Below are 21844 nucleotides of genomic sequence, written 5' to 3'. Positions count from 1 at the left end.
CTTTGGAGACTCTACTGATCAATACAAACAAATTGTAGTTTTAACTCCCCCCCTTTTTTTTTGTGTGTGTGGGGGGGGGGGGGGGGATGTTCTTTATTTTGTTACATTTTCTCTGTGTTCACTATCTGGCCTCAGAAGCCTTTAATTTGCCAAAATGTGCCGATATGACAAAATGGTTAAATGTGAGGGGTAGGAACTCTTTGAAATAGAGCTCAGGCAAATCTCACAGATGTCTATATCACTGGGTTTTGCAAAAGGTGGTGGGTAGACAAAAAGATCTGGACTGTTCTTAGCAAAGACATACAATGCTGTACAAATTTTCACGAATGAGAAAAAAAGATATGTACTTTTTTTCCTGCACAATTGCAACATAAAAAAGTAAGGGCAAATTCTCTGTATGAATACATTTGGCCCTTGGAATAGCTCGTAGAAATAAATATGTATGTACAGCTTTGGTATCTACATATTCACAAACTTTACAGCCACATAAATCAAAAAGGTGTATGTACAAATATGTACATCCCATCTATTCATGCCGTAAGTAAGAAAAAGAAAAACCCAACAAATAATAATAATAAAAATAATTAAACAGGCACTACTCAGAGTGGGTAATTTACCTCTCCTGAACTGTCCAATCCTATCCCTTTCATAAGTACAAGCTACTAATGCCCCCCCCCCCCCCCTCCCAAAAAAAAAAAGGGGAAAGTAATAAAAATAAAAATCCCTCCTTATAATGCGATTATAAACTAAATTTGTTTCTTCTTCTCAACTTCAGCAGCTGCAGTCTGGTTTCGGCACACCGGATACTTTACCTCAATTATTATTCAGGACATCCAAGACTGAAAGAAATAGAGAAGAGAGAGGACAAAGTAAATACAACATACTGGAGACCAGAACAAAAAGTACCTACGGAAGGGCTAAATTTTCCATCGATTGCAAGGCCATGAGGATTTCTTTCTTATTCTCTCCAGACACCGTATATGACATGAAATCACCTATTTTTCATATCTTTGCTGGAATACTGGTGAAGTTATTAAGTCAACCTCACACGAGCCAAAACACACATGCCAAGAAACTCTATCCTAATACTAAAAGTGTAGAACCCCGTTTTCAACTCGGGCAGTTCAGTGCACGTGGTTTATTGTGTTATTGAAAACACAATTATAAAATGTTGTTATGTAACATTACTCCACGATGGGGAGAAGCAGGATGTTTGATTAACAGAAAATCTTCATGACCTTGTTGGGGACTAAAACAAAATCATGACATGAAAAATGTTAAACCTTATGAAGCCACAACACAGGCACATGCAAACAAGGCATACAGATTTCTAAAACAAGCTCAATGTACTCTCTCTTCTGTAATTTTCACAGAAGCTGCAAAAAGAAATGGGCACATTAGGTATCACAGCATATTCATGACATGGAAGTTTATACCGTACCATCATCTAGGGCATGGATATCTGTTATGTCTGGAAGGACAAGATCATAGATGTCTGCCAATTCTGGATCAATAGTGGTAAGACCAGGCTCAGTCTTTAATAAATCAGGGCAGTCACTCTCTGCAGTCTTATCACCGGGCAAACCCTCAGCTTGTACTTGGTACACAGTTTTAACAGCACAGTCAGGTCTCTGACGTTGACCATCACCAACCTTCCCTTTTTCCGGCACTTGGCCTAATGAACATGTGTACAGGCACAGAAAGAAAATTGTTAATTCTCTGATATTTAAAAGCATGAAAAAGATTTCCCCCATGCTACAGCCTCATGCCTATAATCAGCACAAATGCTTTCTGTTGCTCCCTTTGATGGCCCTGCAAATATAAAAAATGATGTTAATCCCTTTTATTTGATTTCTCTTCATCCATGGTGCATTTACCTTGTAACGAGTCATCCAGCATGGCGCTCGAGTCCTGTGCTTGTGTCTGCATCAAGAGGTTGTTGTACATATCTCTGTTCTTGAGATATGCGCACGCAAGCATCTGAAGGGCGAGGGAGAACTCGTCTTGAGTTGAGGCTGCATTTGATGAAATCTGGGCGGGAAGCGGGGGACTTTGCTCAGGCTTGACCACTGGGGACAAGGATAGGACCATGGGGGCCTGTGCTGGCGACAGTACAGCTGGCGATGAGCTTGGAGCAGCAGCATTGACATTACCTATGCAAGTGAAGAGGAAGACATGCAAGATATGAGGATCTGCTGGTTTCAATCCTATTGAATAATATTTATCTACAGGCATGCATGCGAACAGTTGACAATCATTTTACCTTTTGAGTAACACGAATTGACCATATCACATTATTTCTGAGCCTTTTTTAAACCAAGATTCCGCATATATATATATATTTTTTCTTTTTTACCAAATACAGAAAAGAAAAATCAATCAATCATTAAGATCAAGCTTACCTTGATTCTTGGCACCAGTTGCTACAGGTGGGGACTGTATCGCCACAGAATCTGTATTGAGACAAACAGTATATGTCGCGTTAATCAAAGAGCCACTGACCATGTGGTGTATTGAGAAAAACAGTCCGTCAAGTTTAGTCGCTCAGGTGCCTTGATAAATGAGCCCAAAGCTCTTACAGATTTTTTTTAAATGCTTTTCTCAAACATGCTTTTAAAATTCCAAATACATACTGATATTGCTTCCAACCTAAATTTACGGATACACTACTCATACTACACTACTTAATTCCTTGTTTCTGCAATTGCTGGAGTGCCTTCTAAAATAGTAGGTGGATATTTTCAATATACTTTTTAAGTGGGTAAATAGATAAAATATCACTGCTTCAGAAATATAAGCACAATGTGGATGATCAAGCATTGTGGCTTTTCAACGCAACTTTTTTTAAAATAAACTTTTCTTCTTTTTCCCCCTCGAGACATATCTCATCTGAAAAAGTCTTCAAAACCTCCAAATATTGAAGAAACAAGGACTGATGCTAATTCCTGCATTACATATTACAAGGATGCAATACCAGTTTGTATAAGATGTTACAAGGAGTTTTGATTGAGCAAGTAAAAGAAACTTTTATTCTAGCTTTTCCACTTCTACTTGCTGGGCATAATCAGCCTTGAGAGGTAAGTGCTTTGGTTGCTGAAATTCTTTGGAGAATTTCAATAATTCCAGGTGCAGGCGCATTGAGGCTGCACAGACACTAAATAATGTATTAAAATCATTGCAAACATTTAACAAGGCCCTGAAAGTCCGAGATAAGTCTGACAGATTCCTGTGATGTGATGTAGCAGCATTCCCTTGAAGAGGACAGACTCTGCAAACAAATGGAAGGGTGGTGGGGAGTGTGGGGGAGTTGGTTTAGAATGTTTGAAGAGTGGAGGGGGAAAAAAAGAAGTGGAAGTTTACAAGTTTTGAAAAAAAAAAAGGCAGAAAAAAAAAGGCAGAAAAAAAAAGGGCAGAAAAAAAAGTAAAAAAAGCGAGCTAAGTAGGGAAGGGGATGTGGGGGATAGTGGGTGAAAAAAAAAAATGGAAAAAAAATATGGAGGGGGAGGGGGAAGGACAGCGCTTGAACACCAGGACCTGCTGAAAGAACATATGTTCAACATTACATGGAAAAAGAAAGCAAGCAATGGAAAAACAAAAAAGACAGAAAAAACGCTTACTTCACACCCCTACAATACTGTTGTCTGTTTTTTTTTTTCTCTCAAAGCATTTTGCCCAAAACATGCACTACTGTTTTTCAAGTTGTCTTTTTACTCGACTAATTTCTACAATGAAGATAATTTAGCAGATTGTGATGAACTTGTGTGATTGTTATTTAAGTTTTTCGTTGTTTATTCATGTTTATTTCACTATGTTCTTTTCCTTGTTGTCACTGTACCAAGAAACATCAGCTGGTAGGAGACAACATTGTCTGTCTCTTTCTGTCAAATGAAAGTCAACTAGCTCATCCATTTCAGAGGGGAAAAAAAAAAGAAAAGAAAAAGAAGCACTACCAGCATCAGTGTTCTCTACTTAGGTACTTCGCCAACTAAGGTAAAGACAAGGATTTGTAGAATGATTAAAAATAAACTTTTGCTGTACTGTACTGTCTGCCGAGCCTTGCGACCTGCTGAGGGCCCAGAAGTACGTTAACAGGATGGCCTGTTAACGCCTCAGCCGGAGTGCTACAAGAGCACTGAACAATGCGTGCATTATCCGAAAGGCACTGAGGGGGAAGAGCAAAGTTCATGTGATGAATACGCAACCCACCCCACAGCTACTACATTAACTAGACCCAACCCACGGGGGCAATTTTAACAGGGATGGGGACATATACTATTCTACCATGTATAATGCAGGACAGGTCTTTCATCACTTCACATAGGTTTTGGTAGTCAATTTTTATCAACACTTTTCTGAAGAAATGAAGTGTGCACTTTGACACATATAAAAGAACATAGAAACTTTGTTCAATGGTTGAAATTTTTGTTGAAAGTTGTATGCTCTTGCAATTTTATCATTCTAAATAAATCTATATGTATTTTTGAAAGATAGACAAGAAATTTGCATATTAAAAGAGCATTCATGAGGCTTGCTCTAGCCAATTATTCCTTGAGATAATAGTAAACCTTAAGAAAAAAAGAAAGAACACTGGTGAAAGATATGCAAGTGTAGACCTGTCTTGCAACTACTGACCCACTTAAATTTGCAACATTTTATACAACAATGAATATGCATCCAGTAATCCTGTGACATGGTGAGCATTGAGACATATAAAATGGCGGAAAATGACGCTTGTATGAACTATGGCATACTCAATGTACGCCAGTTAGCCATGATGCCTCTAATTCCATCGAATTTCCAAAAGCGCGTCGATTGTTTTTTTTTCTGACTTAGTCTTGCTCAAGCTACAGGGGTCTACTGCATGCATACCCTTGTCAACACATTTCCACTGTCAATTACAGTAACAGACAAGTTCAAGAGAGAAGAATGCTGCCAATTATGATCTTGATGTTGTCGTCGTGAAAATTTTTCCCCTATAATGAAACCGAAGAGGCAGGGGATAACAACTGCCAAATGGCCAACTTGGCTACTGCTTTCACATACTCTTACTGAAGAAATAAAATTAATTTAGTGTAAGCCCTGCAGCTTTCCGAGAAAGGGCTTCTTGGCTTTTCAGCAAATATATTCTCGACACTTTTAAGGGTGGTGGCTTATAAGAAATGAGAAAAGGAACGTATTACTCAGTAAAGGTTTGAAAATTGGCAGCATGCTTTTCCCTTCATGGGTCGCACATAATGGATTTGCAGGTTACTTGAAGCACCCATATCAAAGCTCTAGGAAGTGGCAATTTTTAGGATTTTCATTTCACTTCTCTCTGGTCAAATTCTTTCAATCAAAAAAATGTGCTCTATCAATTTTGAGCATTCTGCTTACTACAGTACAAAAGGTCCTGATGTAATTGATTTCAGAGGGTAACTGCAATGGAAAAGTGACGTTCTTAATTTTGTATTCCATTAAGACCATTGAGGTCTAGGAGCAAAACAGAAGTCTACATAATTCCCTTTCCTAGATGGCTTCTTACTTTAATATGGGTGCCTCATAACATATAACAAACCAAGTCCAGAAATAACACTGGCTGAAAATATTCTCTGCTTTTCAGAGAGTGATGATGGGCTTTGTATTAGTCGAGTATCACAAACTCTTTCAATATCGTTTCACCACCGGCACTGCTTGCCTGTTAACAATTTTTCAAAGAACAGTCGTCTTGCATACAAGAATAAAACAAAGTAAAAATTAAGTAAAAAAAAAAAGTTTTGAAAAAAAGAAATTTTGGAGAAAAAAGGTTTTAAAAAAGTTTTCGTTAAAAGAAGTTTTTGAAAAAAAAAGACTGCCTATCAGACAAGAAAAAACAAAAACAAAAAAAAAAAAAAAAAAAAAAGAAGAAAAGGACAAAAAAGGGCATAAATGATGCCTCAGGATTCATTCATACCAATATTATTGCTGGACATGATTCCACATTACTGAAACCACCACCATCCTGCAAATCCAAGAAATTCTTGTCAGTAGATACAATGTGTCTCTTGCAGGATCATGTTGTTTTGGAAATTTTGCTGCTGCAGTAGTTTTTTGATGCAGTCATATGTCTGTCTCCATACGAGATATCTCAAATACACAATCAAGTTTTGCTCCAGAGCCCGGAAAACCATTTGAGTCCAAAATATACTTGTTTCCCAGAAGCCTTGCATTTGCTGCGTTCAGTTTTTCTGAAGCAGTTCCTTACAAAGTCCAATAGAGAAAGACTTGCGTTTTCACAGCATGCTACCATTCAGCTGCTTTTGCTTCTGCAATTTTTCTTCTGATTTTCCAAGAGTGGTAAGGTATTGATAGCAGTCTAAAGTCAAGAGACACATTGGCCTTGAGTCATGCACATTGTAGTGAGCTGACAAGAATGACCTGCACGACCAAAATTTCTCCTGGTCAATGAAATGTTGAAGTGGTGTTCCTTACCAGGCTTGGGGATGTAATCGATTGGGTGGGCTTCCAGTTCACTGCAGTGATTTGGTTTGCCAACGACCACCAGGTACACACGGACAGGAACGGTGACCTTCTGGTTTGCGTACGGTGGGATCTTGCACACAATGTGTGTCTGTGAACAAGCAAAGGTATAAGATTTATATTAGATTTGTACTGACATCAGCTTAGAAACACACATAATGGAAACATAATGTGAAGTGATTGGCTTGCTTATTATCAAAAGTTGGTAGTATACCTTGCAAATTCTATGAAACTCTGCCAGATTTCATTCACACCAGGAAATCTTTGAACACACAAGTCAGCTTCTTGTTCAGATTTCCTGTTACAATCTTCACTATGGCTGTAAAGGTATCACAGACATGCATACACACACACACTGATCTGGTCAACTTACATTCTGGAAGAGGGCCTTGTCAATCTCACAGTCGCCTTCCCAGGTAACTTTGCCATTGTCATCCAGTTGTCTCAGTTTGACTTCTGTGGTGGCCTTTGATGTGAAGTTCTTGCCGATAATGAAGAGCTCTTCTCCACCAGCTACTGAGCACTGCGTCAAACTCTTCTTTACTATCTCAGGGTGACCAAGTGGTTGAGCTGTAACACATTAAAATAATCTTAGTTAATCTTAGTCTCTCGTACATTGCCACTGCCAAGAGCAATAAGAATTAAATTCTTAAATTGACAATACACTGGAGCATTTTCCGTCACTTACATCTGGCAAAGAGTGATAACATTTCCATCCCTTACTTATATCTAAGCTTAGGGCAAACACTGCAACACAAGGATATATGCTCACAAACAGTGTGATGTAATAGGGTAGGGTATATAAATTAGTTCAAAATACACTCACTACATGTAATTGGTCTGGACAATGCTTGCAAGGTGAAGAATCCATCATTTGAAGGCACGTAAACTCTGAAGACCAGACGGACACATGTGCTCTTCCTCTTTGATCGGATTGGCCCTATCCTCTGCTCCACATCTGCGTTGCGAAGTTTCAGGATGCCAATGCAGTCAACGCTGAAATGACACAAGTATTTCATAAAAGTTGAGAACACCAGGCTAGCCATACAATTGTAAAGAACTAATATGATAAGAATCTTATTAATATTACACAATGCACATTACTTTGAAATCTTTTGTTACAGCCATTACGAAGGAGATTGCAGAAAAATGGCACTCTCACCTGAGTTCCATTTTCCCATCGCTAGGTTCCCAAGGTACCTCCAGGACAGTGGTGCCATCGATGTCGTTCTCTTCGCAAGGTGTGGTGTTACGACCCGTCACCTTACAGGCCTGGTAGTAGCCATGTGGTCGGATCTTTCCTTGGTCGATGCCCACAAACACCTGCAGCATAACTGGTTGATTGACCCCTTCCAGCTACAAATCAGTAAGAATATATGAAGAATTAGGAGCAACGGTTCCTCAAAATAAAATGAAGTTGGCATCTATATTTTCCTACAATACATTTCTCATCAACATACCGTGGTAATTTTGCTTATTACACCAAGTTCACATTTGTCTTGATAAAGTGAGTTGTGCCTGGAGCAAAAGCATACAAGTGACATATTGCATGATAAATTTTTTCTGAGGGGGCAGGGGGACCGATCTTAATTTGGTTGAAAATTTCCAAATGCTTGTACTGAGATCAGTTTAATTCCAACAGCTGTCAGGATATACTTGCATTTCATCACAAATCTAAAATACTTGATAATTTATTCCAAAATTCATGGAGGTTTTCAGAGAGTTGCAGTACCATGGAGAAAGCAGAAAGGGCCTTCTCACACAGAGCAAAAATGAGCTTGGCTCACCTGGAGCTTTGGATAGCAGTCACCACTCTCATCCTTGACGCTTCCCCTACTGCCTTCTGTCCTGTAGCGAGCTCTGTGGTGCTTTTCTGGCTGAATGTTGATGCGCAATGCTGCACCATTCAACTTGTCCGGCAGTGCCTGGAGAAGACTCGGATACTGCTGCTTCCTGGGCCTTTTACCGGGGGCTAGTCCACAGGTGCTAAATGAGGAGGACAAACAACCAAGGTTAAGATATAAATTCAAGGTAAGGTAGTGATTTATGTAAGGTATCCTCTTACTGGTGCTAGAGCTGTGTTGGGAAAAAATGGGAAGAAAGTATGTAATGTTAAGTGAGTACATAGTCATTAGTTCACACAGCATGAAAGGAGCATTCATGACTGTATGATTTAAAACCATTACAAACATAGGGGGTTAGCTGTACCTTGTAGAAGCTGCAGCTCGTTTCCTACTAGGCTTGGCTGTCTGCAAAAGAGTAGTGGTCCCCTCGGTTACTGGACTGCTTGGCTGCAACAGATTTCGATCTCGCAGAGCACTTGTAAAGTCAACATGTGAAGTGGTGGTAGCGTTAGGGACCTGGCCTACCATGGGACTCCTTGGGGATTGGTCCTGAGTGGATCCCTCCCCAGATTGGTTTGACATGGGAGGACCACTTAGTGACTTGTTCCACTCTTTGTCATCGTCCAGAATGGAAATCAGGGAGGTCCTTGTTTCTTCCTCAAAATCCGGGAAGAGATCTTCCTCGGTGCATGATCCAACAGAACTGGATGGCGTAGATGCGTCTCCCCAAAGACTTTTGGCAGACATGGGTGATGCAATTTCAGAGTTTGTGTCATACCCAAGATCCACCAAATCTTCAGCCACTCCACTTACCTCATCAGCAACTGACACAAGTTCTGCACTTTCAGTATCTGGATATTATAAAATGTAATAATGTATAACCTATGAGTGTGTGTTTCTTTGAAAAAAAAAATACTCTTCTATCAATATGGTATTGAAAAGAGGTACCTAACTCAACCATTTATTCTTAAAGATCCCTAAATCTTTTCAATCTGAATATCACTGTCGACAGCTTTACACATACGATAACAAAGTTTGACTACACTGAATATCAGAATGGCTACCCTGCAACAAAATGCTTGAAGTTATAGTTGCCAATGGCCTATGATTTTGTGATTCTGTTTTGCATTTCTTTCCTCCTCTTGGACTTTCACTTTTGAGGTACTGGTATTGTATGTGCTGAATACAGTAGATCCAATCAGTAATCATCGAAGAAGTTGTCCAGAATGATCATAAATGCATTAAATTTGTGGGCAGGGCAATCATTCTCACTTCATTTTCAATGTAGTACACAATTCAATTCTCTCAATGTACACTCATGTGGCTTACAACTTGTAACTACCAATTCATAGACATGTTGTAGCTCTAGTTATAAAAACAACCTTTTGCATAAGGCAATGCACATGTTTAGTCCTAAAAGAATGCAAGTCTCACCTTCAGCAAAAAATGACAGCCCTTGCATCATATTTGGATCTGAAATGAAAACACAAACAAAAAAGAAATGTATAGCGTGGCGTCTTCTCTTATAGCGGTACACACGAGTAAATACCACACGACTGTGGCTATTGACACGGCTTTGACAAAAGGCATAGTACGCAGACATTCTGGAAAGTAATGTCCTTACGTTGAAATCTTCACACAAAATATAAATAAGTGGAGTGATTAATAAAAATCCTAGGAACATTCTTCAAGATATAGTACATAAGTGTGGCTCGAGGAAGCAAAGCAATTGAGTAGGGGAGGGGGTTATGTTGTCCCTCCTGTTTGCTTTGCAGTATTTTTAAGCTTTTAATTCTGCAATCTTGTGCATGCTATACAGAACTAAAATATTTTGCCTTTTTCAAATAAAATGAAAACAGAGTGCCACAAATGTGACATTTTTGGTGGTTGGAAATTAATTTTACACATTTTGGGGTTTCTTCTATTTTTGAGGAGGGGAGGGGGAACAAGACATGAGAAAGATTGTATTGTCAGGCCGGTGTACGACTGAAATGTGAGCACGAGACTGAGGGACTTCTGAGGTGCGAGAGTTTGGAAGGTTTTTAAGTATGTACGGTACCCTTCTTGAACTTCCATAATTAGCAAGCTCAATATCTACCCTACAACATTATGGGGGGGGGGTCAAAACTCAAGTCTTGGATGTGAAAAAAAAAGCTAATGTTACAAGTGCCCTTACAGTCTTAAACTAAAAATGAAATACAAAAGTCAACAAAAAAGTACAATGTGTACATTATGTCACAGAGGCTCAGTACAGTATCAAGATTGGGATGTAATTTGATTTTTAGTCGAGAACTCACAGCCACACTCACATTACCCAAGATTTAGCAGATACATAACAAAAAGTTTTAACTAAATCAAACTGAAACTTCAGACCTCTAACATGTTACATGACCATGGCAAAAAAAAAAAGAAAAAAATAATGAAATACAAAAATAAAAGAACACTAACATTAGGGCGCAAGTTAAGGAAAACTGCTTTCAACCGTGCATCAGTTATTACTTTTCTTGTAGACAATAAAAAACCTACTTATTCACCTTTTAAATCTTTAAAAAAACATGTTAAATTTACCACAAACATTTAACAACAAGGCGGATTCTAAATAAAATTAGATCTCTGAAAGGTAGCTGTTTGTCAAGACCCACAACGACAAGAGCTAGCAACGAGGCCCCAAGTGCAAGATTCTTTCTGTTCTTTCAAGCGGAATTGTTAGACCTAACGTTAGTAGAGTCTATTTATAATGTGAGAATGTTCAGTAGACTAGATTTTCTACCCAGACATTTCATATGCCAGGGGCTTTTACTGACATTGCTTTGCTTTGCTTTAGTAGTTAGCAAGGTTAGTTAATTAGACTGATGTGAAAAATATTGCCCTGCTCCCAGATTCTATTCCAATCTCATTCACATTTCAGTTCACAACTTCACACTCAGACAGAAGTCGGTGTATGCAACATACACCCGCGCTCGCAGGGCGAAGAATTGCGCGCGCGCCGACAACGGTTACAGAAGAGAAGTCAGTATTCTGCCGCTGCACCAATGCAACAAGAACAATGTGCTCGCCTGGCGTTGTGCATACTGTACACTGTAATTTGCATATGAAAGTCACGTGACTACATCAACACGCTCCCTCCGTTCCCGCGGTCGCCATGTTTAACAACCGCCTGCCGCACCCCAAAATACACTTGTTTCTCCTGTTTATTTCATCATGTCAAAATAGCTGGTACTTCCACGCAAGTATTTGTAAGCTTTTATCAATCCTGACTCGTGAGAACAACTCGAAAATCATTCACACACAGAGAAATATCCTAATTGTCAGAAAATAACGTAAATTTTCACCAACCTTTCAGTAAATCGCTGGGCGGCGTGGAAAATAGATTTACCGACAACGAGTGCTTTTGAAGAGTCAAAAAGCCAGACGAATCGATTTGATGACATTCCATGGACATTTTCCTTTCAGATCCAGTCAATGGAAATATTGAAAAGTTTTGAAAAACGTGAAATATAGGCTTGGATGTGTCTTTCACTAAGGTGGCGTAGTTCCGACAGCAATGAGAGACAGAGCACAACTGATTAGGAATAAGAGTGCGCTCATGATAAAAAGCACCAATATTCCTGGATGACATCATACATCTCATCGATGATTGGTCAATGGTGATGTAATGAGAAAATGACCAATCAGAGACAGAAAGGGAGCCATAGCCACGGAATGTGATTGGTCTCATTGTAGTTATGCTTCAACCAATCACGATCCTTGTGTGAAGGGGTAACGAAGGGGTATGTCCCCTACGTCAGATAATGGAATGCGCGGTCGGGGTCTCTGTCGTGGCACAAGCTATTCCGACTCTTCGTATTCAGCAACGCCACAAAATGCCTGGATGGAGTATGATGTGATTGTATCTCGTCGAGCATGCTGCATTCGCAGCGCAGGCGTGGCGTGAACCGAACAACTTTTTATTTTCAGTATATTCTTCCGCCTTACATTTTACGACTAGGGGAGGACCTCGATCCTATGGTTCTATCAAATATTGACGTGCTCTTCATGCATTCCGTCGAAAAGTTTTATTGCATGTTTCGAGTGATATTTTTCCCTTTAAATTGTAATGACTGAATCGATACGATCAGGTATTTCATTCGTTTACATGATTATCCTCTGTATATGACATAAATTCTGCATGAAAAAGTAAAGACACTTTCAACAAGGAAAATAAAACTTGATCATGATCAACTAAAATTGCAACTCGATAACGTAGCTCCTAATAGTCTGCCTACGTCGAGTACAATGTAGTGATAAAACGATATGTAATTACATAAACATAATATGATATAATATAATATGATATAATATAATATACTATACTATACTATAATATAATATAATATACTCATATTGCACAATTTTGTTGAACAATCGCCTTCTGAACAAGTTCTTCAATTTCGATCATTTGCCTTTTCCTTTGGTATAGGGGCCTATATAAACTTAGATCCAAAACATTGTCCTCAATTCAAGCCATTCTCAGACGGAAAATAAGAGACATGACTAGGCCTAATTACACGAATGAACTCTAGTGCAATGAGGCTACGATTTGCTGGATTGTACAAATCTTGGAAGCCCTATATGATATAATCACACATGATCACAATATGAGTAGGCCTAGGGCCTATAAGACTTCTAGTCTCCTTTCACTTCTCAATTCCTTTACTCCTTCCGTGCTCTTTCTCTATTATTAATATTTAATCTGAACTATCGATTCACATGTCAGCAACGTCTCTTTGGCGCTATCGAAGTATTCTCAGCCATTCAAATGTCCAAGAAATAAATGCTGAGAAAAATTAGGTCTATGCCGCGAATGAAAGCTAGTGCAGATGTTCAGATAGTATAGATCGAATAGCACAGATGCAAATGATGATAGCATCTTCAATACGATTAATGGGAATTTAGGCTGTACTTCAATATATCTTTTTAATTTTCCAATTCTCAATCCCTGAAAGTTCCGTCAAATATATACATATAGATCTCATATAGGTAGACGAAAAAAATATGACTTTAACGATTTGGTCATTGCTTGATTACACAAGACTGTCTCACTATAAATGAGTACAGAAAATCGACGGTCGGGTATATGTAAAAGTGTAATCAGAATCACTATACGGAATTGAGATTTTTGTCAAAGATGGTCTTCATCCCTCCTCTGTCCCTTTGACAAAAAAAAACCCACCATTTTTGCATGAACTTCCCCTCTCAAATCCTCTATTCTCTACCCCGGAGGTCCCCCCCCCCCAAAAAAAAAAAAAAATTAAATAAAATTAAAAAAAAATAAAAAATGATAATAATAATAATAATAATAATAATAAAAATTAATGAATAAATAAATAGATAAAAATAATGAATAATAAGAATAAAATAAAAATAAAAATAAAATAAAATAAAATGTTGTACGAGGCAGGTGGACGAGGTGGCTCATTATCATGTGATGGTCTTTGCTTAATGGCTCATACATCGAGTGGGATAATATGATGAGATAGTATCGCAAAGAAAAGTGATCTAACAGACAATTGTTTATAATGCTCTGTTCTTCTGCACCCCCAAGAAAAAACACCGCACACAACAGAGGCCATATATTAAGTTACTCATCAAGGTTAACTCTCTCTCTTCAAATCATTCTTCTTCAATAGCACTTTGTAGTTTTAATTTCTGTGTCTGTAAGGGTGTTTTTCAACATCACCCGCGTTATTGATGTCCGACTCTTATTGTATCAAATGTGTATCAAGATCATGAAATTGATCTTTCCCTACAGACTTTATCACACACAAAACATGACAACACCACTTAAATGTCTTTCGAAGTTTACCAAAACCGCATATGACATTCTACAACCTTCCAAACGGTATGGGCATGATTGTATACAATATAGTATAATGTATTAAAACAATTGTGTTTCCTCCTCTTTCCCACAAAGGAAACAGGAGTTAGGATCTGATGAACAAAAATTATTCGTTTTGACGCCATGTAACAACTTATTGAAACTCACGGAATCGACTATTCAAAGTGCATTATCTCAGTCCCCAAAATATCTTCTCAATCTCTTCGGAGAAAAACATACTCTCTTGTAAGTCTATATATACTTGTATCCATTACAATCGACATTAGATTTTCATCACTTTTCACACTCTGCATAATAGTATGACCATTCATCTCAACTCTTCTCCCTCTCAAAAAAAAAAATGCATAAGTTTATTTAATCCCTCTGTCTTTAAGAACATAATAATCTTCCAATTCAAGGGGGTGTACAAATTTGTGGGGGTGTGAAGCCCCCATAATAGGTGTGAAACCCTCGGAAAGAGAGGGAGAGAGAGAGGGGGGGGGGGGGGGGGGAGGGGGAGGGTTAAGTTCGTGCATGCACATAACGAGTGCCGAGTAGACCGAGACGCTTTTGTTTGGCAGTCACAAAACATTTCCACCGCGCCTTATGTAAATAGAAGAAAAAAAACAAAATGTGAAAAATGTGAAAAGAATAACCAAAGGGCGAGTGGAAATTTCCTAATCATACAAGTATATAATTCGCTCTATATCCTGTCTCGCAGCCACTTCCCAAAAGAGGAAGTAAATGACATAACACTCAAATAAAATGATAATGATTTTTCTTTTTGCAAAATAATACTGTTTAGTTGATTTTAACATGATGTATATGTGCATCTGGTTTTATACCCTTGTTATAATTATATGGGCTCCATCGATACAAAAATTAGGATGCATTTAATGTGTTATAGATGGGAAATGTATAAGTAACATTGGTAAAACGAGTCATCTAAAGGGAGAAGTGAACCAGTAATTTGCAGAACAAACCAGAAAGACGATATAATTTTTGCTTTGCAATGCTTGCTTGGGTCTTCGACCATCCGAAACAACCAGAAAATTGCTATATCAATTTGATTACTTTCGGAACTGTAGCCCTAAAACACACGAGATTTCTTAAATGAAATGCTTAAAATTGAAGTGAGAAAATATTAAATCGAATCTTTACTTTTTTTGTTTTTTTTTCTCTCTCTCTTTGCGTTGACCAAGCAGCCTTATCCAGAACTGATGAAAATCAGCTGGTTCATGATGGCCAAAAAAAGAATTGCATTCGGGTAAAAAGGCATAATTATATTTGTTGAAGAATGAAACAGAGACATATACTATCATAATACAGAAAAATTGAGGGTGGTTTATCATAATATATTGAGAGAAATAACTGATGGATGCCCTGTCGAGTACAGTAACTTAAATTTTTGTTTCATTAATTTTGCACTATACATTCGCGCATCCCCGTGTCTTTATTTTTTCACTCATCTTTATGAGTATATACTATAGTAGCCTATACGCGCTTGACATAAAAACATAATTTTCCTTGTTATAGAGAGTGGTAGGTCATTATGTAATGAGACATGAATCAATTGTCTTCCCATGTCATGTGTATGATCTGTGAGGCAGATCCAGGTTGGCATATAGTAGGCTACTTTGAATGTGGCTGCATAAAACATGGGTTCAAAGCAGGGAGGTGTGCTCTCTGGCTCAAAGGGGATAAAACTGTTAAAACTCCATCTCTTGAACCTCGTTTGTTCTACCAGGGAGATGAGAATTTCATCTCTGGTTCTACAAGTCACGCCAGGTATGTATACATAGACACAACAATATACACTGTTGTACAGCACTTATACATAGCGAGAAGAGAGAGAGAGAGAGAGAGACGGGGAGAGAGAGAGGGAGAGAAACACCACATATTGTGCAAATGAACGAGAGAAGGCGCTTTCCCGGTCGTTTACAGGTAAGATAAAAGGTTCAAAACTTCACGTGAAATGAAACGTGTTTGTAACGATAGATGCATGTTCTCTAAACGTCGGTTATCATATAATCTACGAAGATGAAAGCAAATTTATTAGGTAAACAAAGATGCCTTTTATACATAGCAGTGTCATGTTCGAAATTGATGCACGTAAGACACAAACACACACCATGCGAAGGCATATTTGCCCTAATAAAAAGTTCAATTATGAGTACATGCAAATACTCTCAGGTACTGTGTAAATCGTGACTGTACGATAAGGGGAGAAGTGAAACGGATGAGGTAAATCATAACAGATGGCGGTATATTTCTTAGCTTTACTTTGAGACATTATTTTGTTGTCTGGGTGAGAGATAATAAAGGGCAAAGTTCATCTTTTTAGACATTATTGTCAATAGACGTCACAAAATCAGCTAGTAAACGTCGACAAGAAAATGGTGCAATAGCATTTGCAATATACTCAGTATACGTGTCATCACTTTATCTTTCAAAGGTATAATATACATGTATTACTTTATTACACCTGATAGTGAATTATCATTGCGGTGTCTTTAATGACTGTGAACCTATACATCTAAAATTGTCGATGATGTCTGTACTATAAGTTCCGAAAGTTTAACTCATGTAGGCATATACCTGCTCTTCAATACGTCAAATCAACCTCATACTCCCTACATGATTGTGTTTGTGGATTTTAATTGGTGGTGATTTCAATGTCTGTTTTACGTAATATTTTGATACTCAATTAACTAACAAATTTCGTTGAGAGACAAACTGTTAATATTCGAGTTTCGTCAAATCTATACCTGAGAGTAGAGAGAGAGAGAGAGAGAGAGAGAGAGAGAGGGGGGGGGGGGCGACGGGGGAGGGGGAGGCAATCGAGAATCAAAACCTTTGAGATTCGCATTGGCCTATTTCGCATTAAGACTAATTGCCGAATCGTAATTACAAGAGTTATGTAGAGAAAATCCACCAGATTGGTTATCGTCACCCACACAAGTCTCAAACTATCAATATTTATACGGAATTGCTATATACAGTTAAAAAATATATATACAATCTATTATAGTATAAGAACCTTGCTTACATAATATAGGAAATGAATTGCCGGCGTTTGTTCTGAATATATGGGTTTTTATAGCCCTATAAGCAGCATTGCAGACGGTCGTGTAGCCATGTTATACACATTATAGTTATAGCCTGGTATACTGTTATGTTTGATTATGTTCTATTGTGAGAAGCTATTAAACTTCATAAACTGCCATCTTTCCCCACCCCACCCCCCCCCAAAAAAAAAGACCAAAGTAAGAAGGCCTGTAAACAATAACAATCATAAGTCCCTGGACGCGGAATTTTTTGGCAAGAGCCAAATTTTCATGTCTTGTATGCTTTTGTAAATTTTCTGTTTATTATGAAGAGCAAACACTCTGCAGCACGCTTGATAGTCAAGCATACCATATTGTTATTACTTTGTGCATACCCATCAGGTACATTACGTTGCATTATTGGCAAAAAATGCAGAGAATGTATTAATAACAACACAAATCAATTGAAAAAGAGATGGATTTCTCTACTCTGTGGAAATTTTCCATATCCTGCGAATCAATGTTTTCGTGATCACTCAGGCATTCTGTAGCCTATTATACTCTAGGGTATATACATTGTATACTGAAAAATAGAACCCAAAGTTTGCTCGATGCGCGATGTACATGCTCTCCAACGCGATGATCCTACACAGGACAAAAAAACAGAAGTAGAAATATCGCCGCGTTTATTTTCATCTATTACGTAATCTTGTAACCAACCATGAACTGTAGCTGTTCAACTGTACCTCGATGAGAAAATATTTTGTCATGCCTCAGTGATCCAGGTGAACTAACTTGTGTAAGCCTTTAGTGAAAGGAGACAGACCTTTCCTTTCCCTTTCTCCTTATACTTATCCTATCCCTACACGCAAGTCATCCCTCCCTCCTATTTTTTTTTATGTGTATTATGTACGAGGGCTGCACGCAAATCAATTAGCCATGCTTGAGCTGTAGCCTTACTGTATAATATAATAATTGTATTGCTGATAGTATTCTGATGTATAATGCAATGAAGAAAAGAATATTTTGTTAACAATTGATGTTTATGTGTATATGTATGGCACCAACAATGCATGTGTAACACATGTACATGATTGTTCATATTGTACTGAGTAAAATGATAATACAGGAACCAATAAATCAAATCAAATCAAATCAAATCAAAGTATATATAACTGAGGAAATGCAGCAATATTAGTCGAGCACTCAAGCATACCTCTCTAAAAAAAAATCGAGTGAAAATTTTCACTCTTAAAGGAGTGAATACAAAAAAGAATGAATTTAGAGTGAAATTGGAGTGAATTTTGAGTAAAAATGTTCATTTTCACTCGTTTTAGAGTGACGTCAGGGATCACTCCAAAATCTTCGAGTGATCCCTGAGGTCACTCCAAGATGAGTGAATATGAACATTTTCACTCGAAATTCACTCCAATTTCAATCTAAATTCACTCTTTTTTGTATTCACTCCTTTAAGAGTGAATATTTTCACTCGATTTTTTTTATTTTCAGAGAGATACTATACCCACAAAGTATAGAACCCCAACCCTAATCTTAATCCTCAAAAACTTAATGCCCTATAACACAACCCTTAACCCAAGCTCGGACATGACATAGTAAGTCCTAAAGAAAATAAGAAAGACCAGAGCAATTGTCGCAGATGCAAATGTCTTGTCATCATCAGCGTTCTGTGTGGTTTCACTCGGAGCAGCGAATCAAGCGCAGTTCATAAAGTATAACCGCAAAACATTGAGTAAACACTCTGGAACACTCTCCGTTAGAGTATACTTTGTTTGAATGATCAAATTTGGCAGATTGAATGATAGGAAACTATGAAATTTTAATGCACATTATCAATGTGCCCATCTTCCGTGGAAAGTATTTTACGATTTTTAAATTGAAATAATTTTCATTTCATTTCGATGGCGCATTACGAGGAGAATGGAAATGTAACCATAAAGAAGTAATAATGATAGTTTTCGTCTTATGAGACTTTTTTTTTTTTTTTTTGCCGTTGACATATAATTATACTGGTTTACTAACGCGAATTAAAATCATTATATTAGGGGAAAGTGCCCACGATCGAGGTGATTTTTGTATTCATTCTTTTTTAGCTTCCAGTTATTTAACGATAGTCGGAAAGCCTGATAATTATTATGACAGGGAAAGTCGCATGCAAAGTCTCTGTACTTATCATGTCTGAGGTATTTGTGGAGTATGATAACAAAACTTCCGATTTGAATATTTGAAATGACTGAAAATGATGTTTTGCCACTTAAAACTTCGAATGACACTCAGTGAATAAGGCAACAACCTACAGGATATAGCCACGTTATAAAACACTCATTTTCTGGCTTTCAGTCTCAAAATTGATATGTATCTCTACAAATTTGGATGTACGCATCAAACATGCAAAGTAAAGTTCCTTATTGCATCAACCACTGATATCATTGTGTAGTTTCATTTCCTTATGAAAACAAACACTCTTGGAGTGTATTTCACAATAAGTATCGTTCTGAGAAAAAAAGGTCATCTCTCAGTGGTGAGTATAGCATTCTCACGCAACTTCCATGTTCGGTCGCTTGTTGACGTTTTTCGGAATCAAAGATGTGAATTACTCATTTTCTACATATACCGAGTTTTGATAGGAACATGTTTAGAAGATCGCATGTACTTTACCATATTTGCTTTACGGTCACATGTCCATGATGCATGGTATTTGATCCAATTCGATCGAATTTTTCTTTTTTCTTTTTTTTTCCGCTGACCATATACACATTTTATACAAGTCTGACCTTTTTTTCTCGTATTAAACTTAATTGTCTGATCCTTTTTTTAAAGTCTTTTTCTGTCATTTTGGTTTGTCATCATGAGCACTCTCACTTGATAAAGTCACTATACTGCTGCAATTATTGGCATGTCTGAACAGCCCTAATATATACATAATGATGATGCATTATATACATAATGATGATGCATAATACAGTTGTCCGGAAATAAAGTATTCATAATGTCGACAATCTCAATCAAGATACAGTCATGATAATCGATGACATAAATCTGAATAAGATAACTACTCTTCTCCGGTGAAATAATCATTGCCAAGTTATCACAAACCTTGAATGATTTCATGCAAATAATGTAATTTCTCTTTCCTTGTTCTTCCTTTTCATTCTATAGAAAGTATACAAATAAAGAATCCCGCTGGAAGCCAAAGCCTTGCTTATATCGGATAGACAGGATGTAAAGCGCGACATGATTATATTGATAATATTGAACGTGCATTCAAAATGTTAGGACAAATAGAAAGTCCATGAAGGCCGATTTTCTGAATGATTATTCTTTCCCCTCTGAAGACGCGCTAACGCGCAATATTATTTATCCACCTGTATACACTTAATGTATTTTGAATAATATAGGAATCTGGTTTGTATGGCTGTGTACTACCTGATGCAATGTTGGGTAAGTCGCGAGCAAGCTTTCAGCTTGTCGGGACCACTATTAATGTAGGGATTTGCATAAAATTCATTTGGAATCTGCTATATACCGGTCTATTTCATAGAATATATGACACGTGAGAAAATATTGTTTTCAAGACGAGTTTTCAAAGTGAAACATCTGCAGTGTGCAGAGTCGAAACTTGCCTTTTCCAAGTACTTATCAAGTCAATGAATTCTATAGTACTTTTAAGAATCCAGTTTGAGTGCACTGCTATATAGTTGCAGTGTCGGATAACCTCAAACAAGCTTCTTCTTTTTTTTTGGGGGGGGGGGGGGGGCGGTAAGGAGCAGCCCTTGTCAATATAGACCTATATAATGCTATACAATCCTTATAATGAGAGTTTAAATGTATAATTTAATTATATTCGTAAATCGGTCTATTTCTTGCAGCACCTGTGTACACGGCAACCAGAACTTAATAGCATGACACTCTCTACACAGGGTAAAAACAGAACATTCCAGATTTGTCGGATTTTTTTTTGATAATCTTCGAAGCAGTCTAACAGCGGGAGAAGTCATGACAGTCTGTGAAGAAGATCAAGCTGCATGAGATTGGTTTTAGATAGGTTCGAAAAAGGGTCAAGTAAGCGGCTCACAGCGGTGATATCGGGTCTGCCTCCCCGGATCCCCGGGGCCAAGTACTTCCCGTCTCACGTCCACACGAACGGATAATGACAGGCAAATAATATGACCTGCCATGACTGACTTGAGTCGAAACGACGTGTGGAAACATTCTCTGGTCGCCTGTTTCCGCCCGAAATGATAAAACAGGAGCAAGTAATGACGTCGACCGTCGAAGATATCATTTGCAGATAAAACGATTCCCAGGGAGAGAAAACCCCCAAATATAGTTAAATGTATAGGATAATTGGCCCTATCTATAGCCGCCGGTGTTCTGACAAAATAATGAACTCTGTAAGATAACAGAGATGAGATGAGAAATATTGTAGTCGGCCTAGTTTTTCGTCGGTTTAATATAAGAATACAACGAATTCTTACAAACAGAATACTATGCGGATTCGGAACCATTAGGCCTTTCTATAATTATGTAGAAACAAGTTCAACTCTACATCATGAAATCAATAACAGAGTATATACGATTAT

The 21844-nt window shown here is 37.8% G+C and overlaps 1 protein-coding gene across 2 annotated transcripts; it reads right to left on the bottom strand.

Moving 5' to 3' along the window:
* Nucleotides 1–680: 680 nt before the first annotated feature.
* LOC139742125 (nuclear factor of activated T-cells, cytoplasmic 3-like) lies at nt 681–11897 on the bottom strand. 2 transcript variants are annotated; one of them, XM_071652694.1, is made up of 12 exons: nt 11676–11897; nt 9774–9812; nt 8704–9190; nt 8283–8481; nt 7658–7851; nt 7322–7491; nt 6869–7065; nt 6448–6586; nt 2403–2453; nt 1878–2153; nt 1442–1675; nt 703–839 (listed from the first exon to the last, which is right to left on the bottom strand). In XM_071652694.1, exons 1-12 carry the CDS (start codon nt 11779–11781, stop codon nt 814–816), a joined length of 2118 nt encoding a protein of 705 aa, XP_071508795.1. In that variant the 5' UTR covers nt 11782–11897; the 3' UTR covers nt 703–813. The 2 variants fall into 2 exon arrangements, with proteins under 2 accessions (XP_071508796.1, XP_071508795.1); XM_071652695.1 differs by lacking the exon at nt 1442–1675 and having other exon boundaries at nt 681–839.
* Between the last annotated feature and the right edge of the window lie 9947 nt (nt 11898–21844).

Source organism: Diadema antillarum, unplaced genomic scaffold, assembly GCF_040938485.1.
Source record: "Diadema antillarum isolate AM-2024a unplaced genomic scaffold, OU_Dant_1.0 seq00000981_RagTag, whole genome shotgun sequence".
Lineage (NCBI taxonomy): Eukaryota > Metazoa > Echinodermata > Echinoidea > Diadematoida > Diadematidae > Diadema > Diadema antillarum.
The sequence above is the reverse complement of the archived record's forward strand: the minus strand, read 5'-3'. Positions and strand labels throughout refer to the sequence as shown.

Bases quoted from the DNA above. Each gene is read 5' to 3' on its own strand.
- LOC139742125 (XM_071652694.1), bottom strand. From the start codon at position 11,781: ATGTCCATGGAATGTCATCAAATCGATTCGTCTGGCTTTTTGACTCTT. The intron at 7,492-7,657 runs GTGAGAGTGCCA...GTGTCATTTCAG, and splicing joins GATGGGAAAATGGAACTCAG to CGTTGACTGCATTGGCATCC. The intron at 840-1,441 runs GTACGGTATAAA...TATTTCTTTCAG, and splicing joins TATCCATGCCCTAGATGATG to TCTTGGATGTCCTGAATAAT.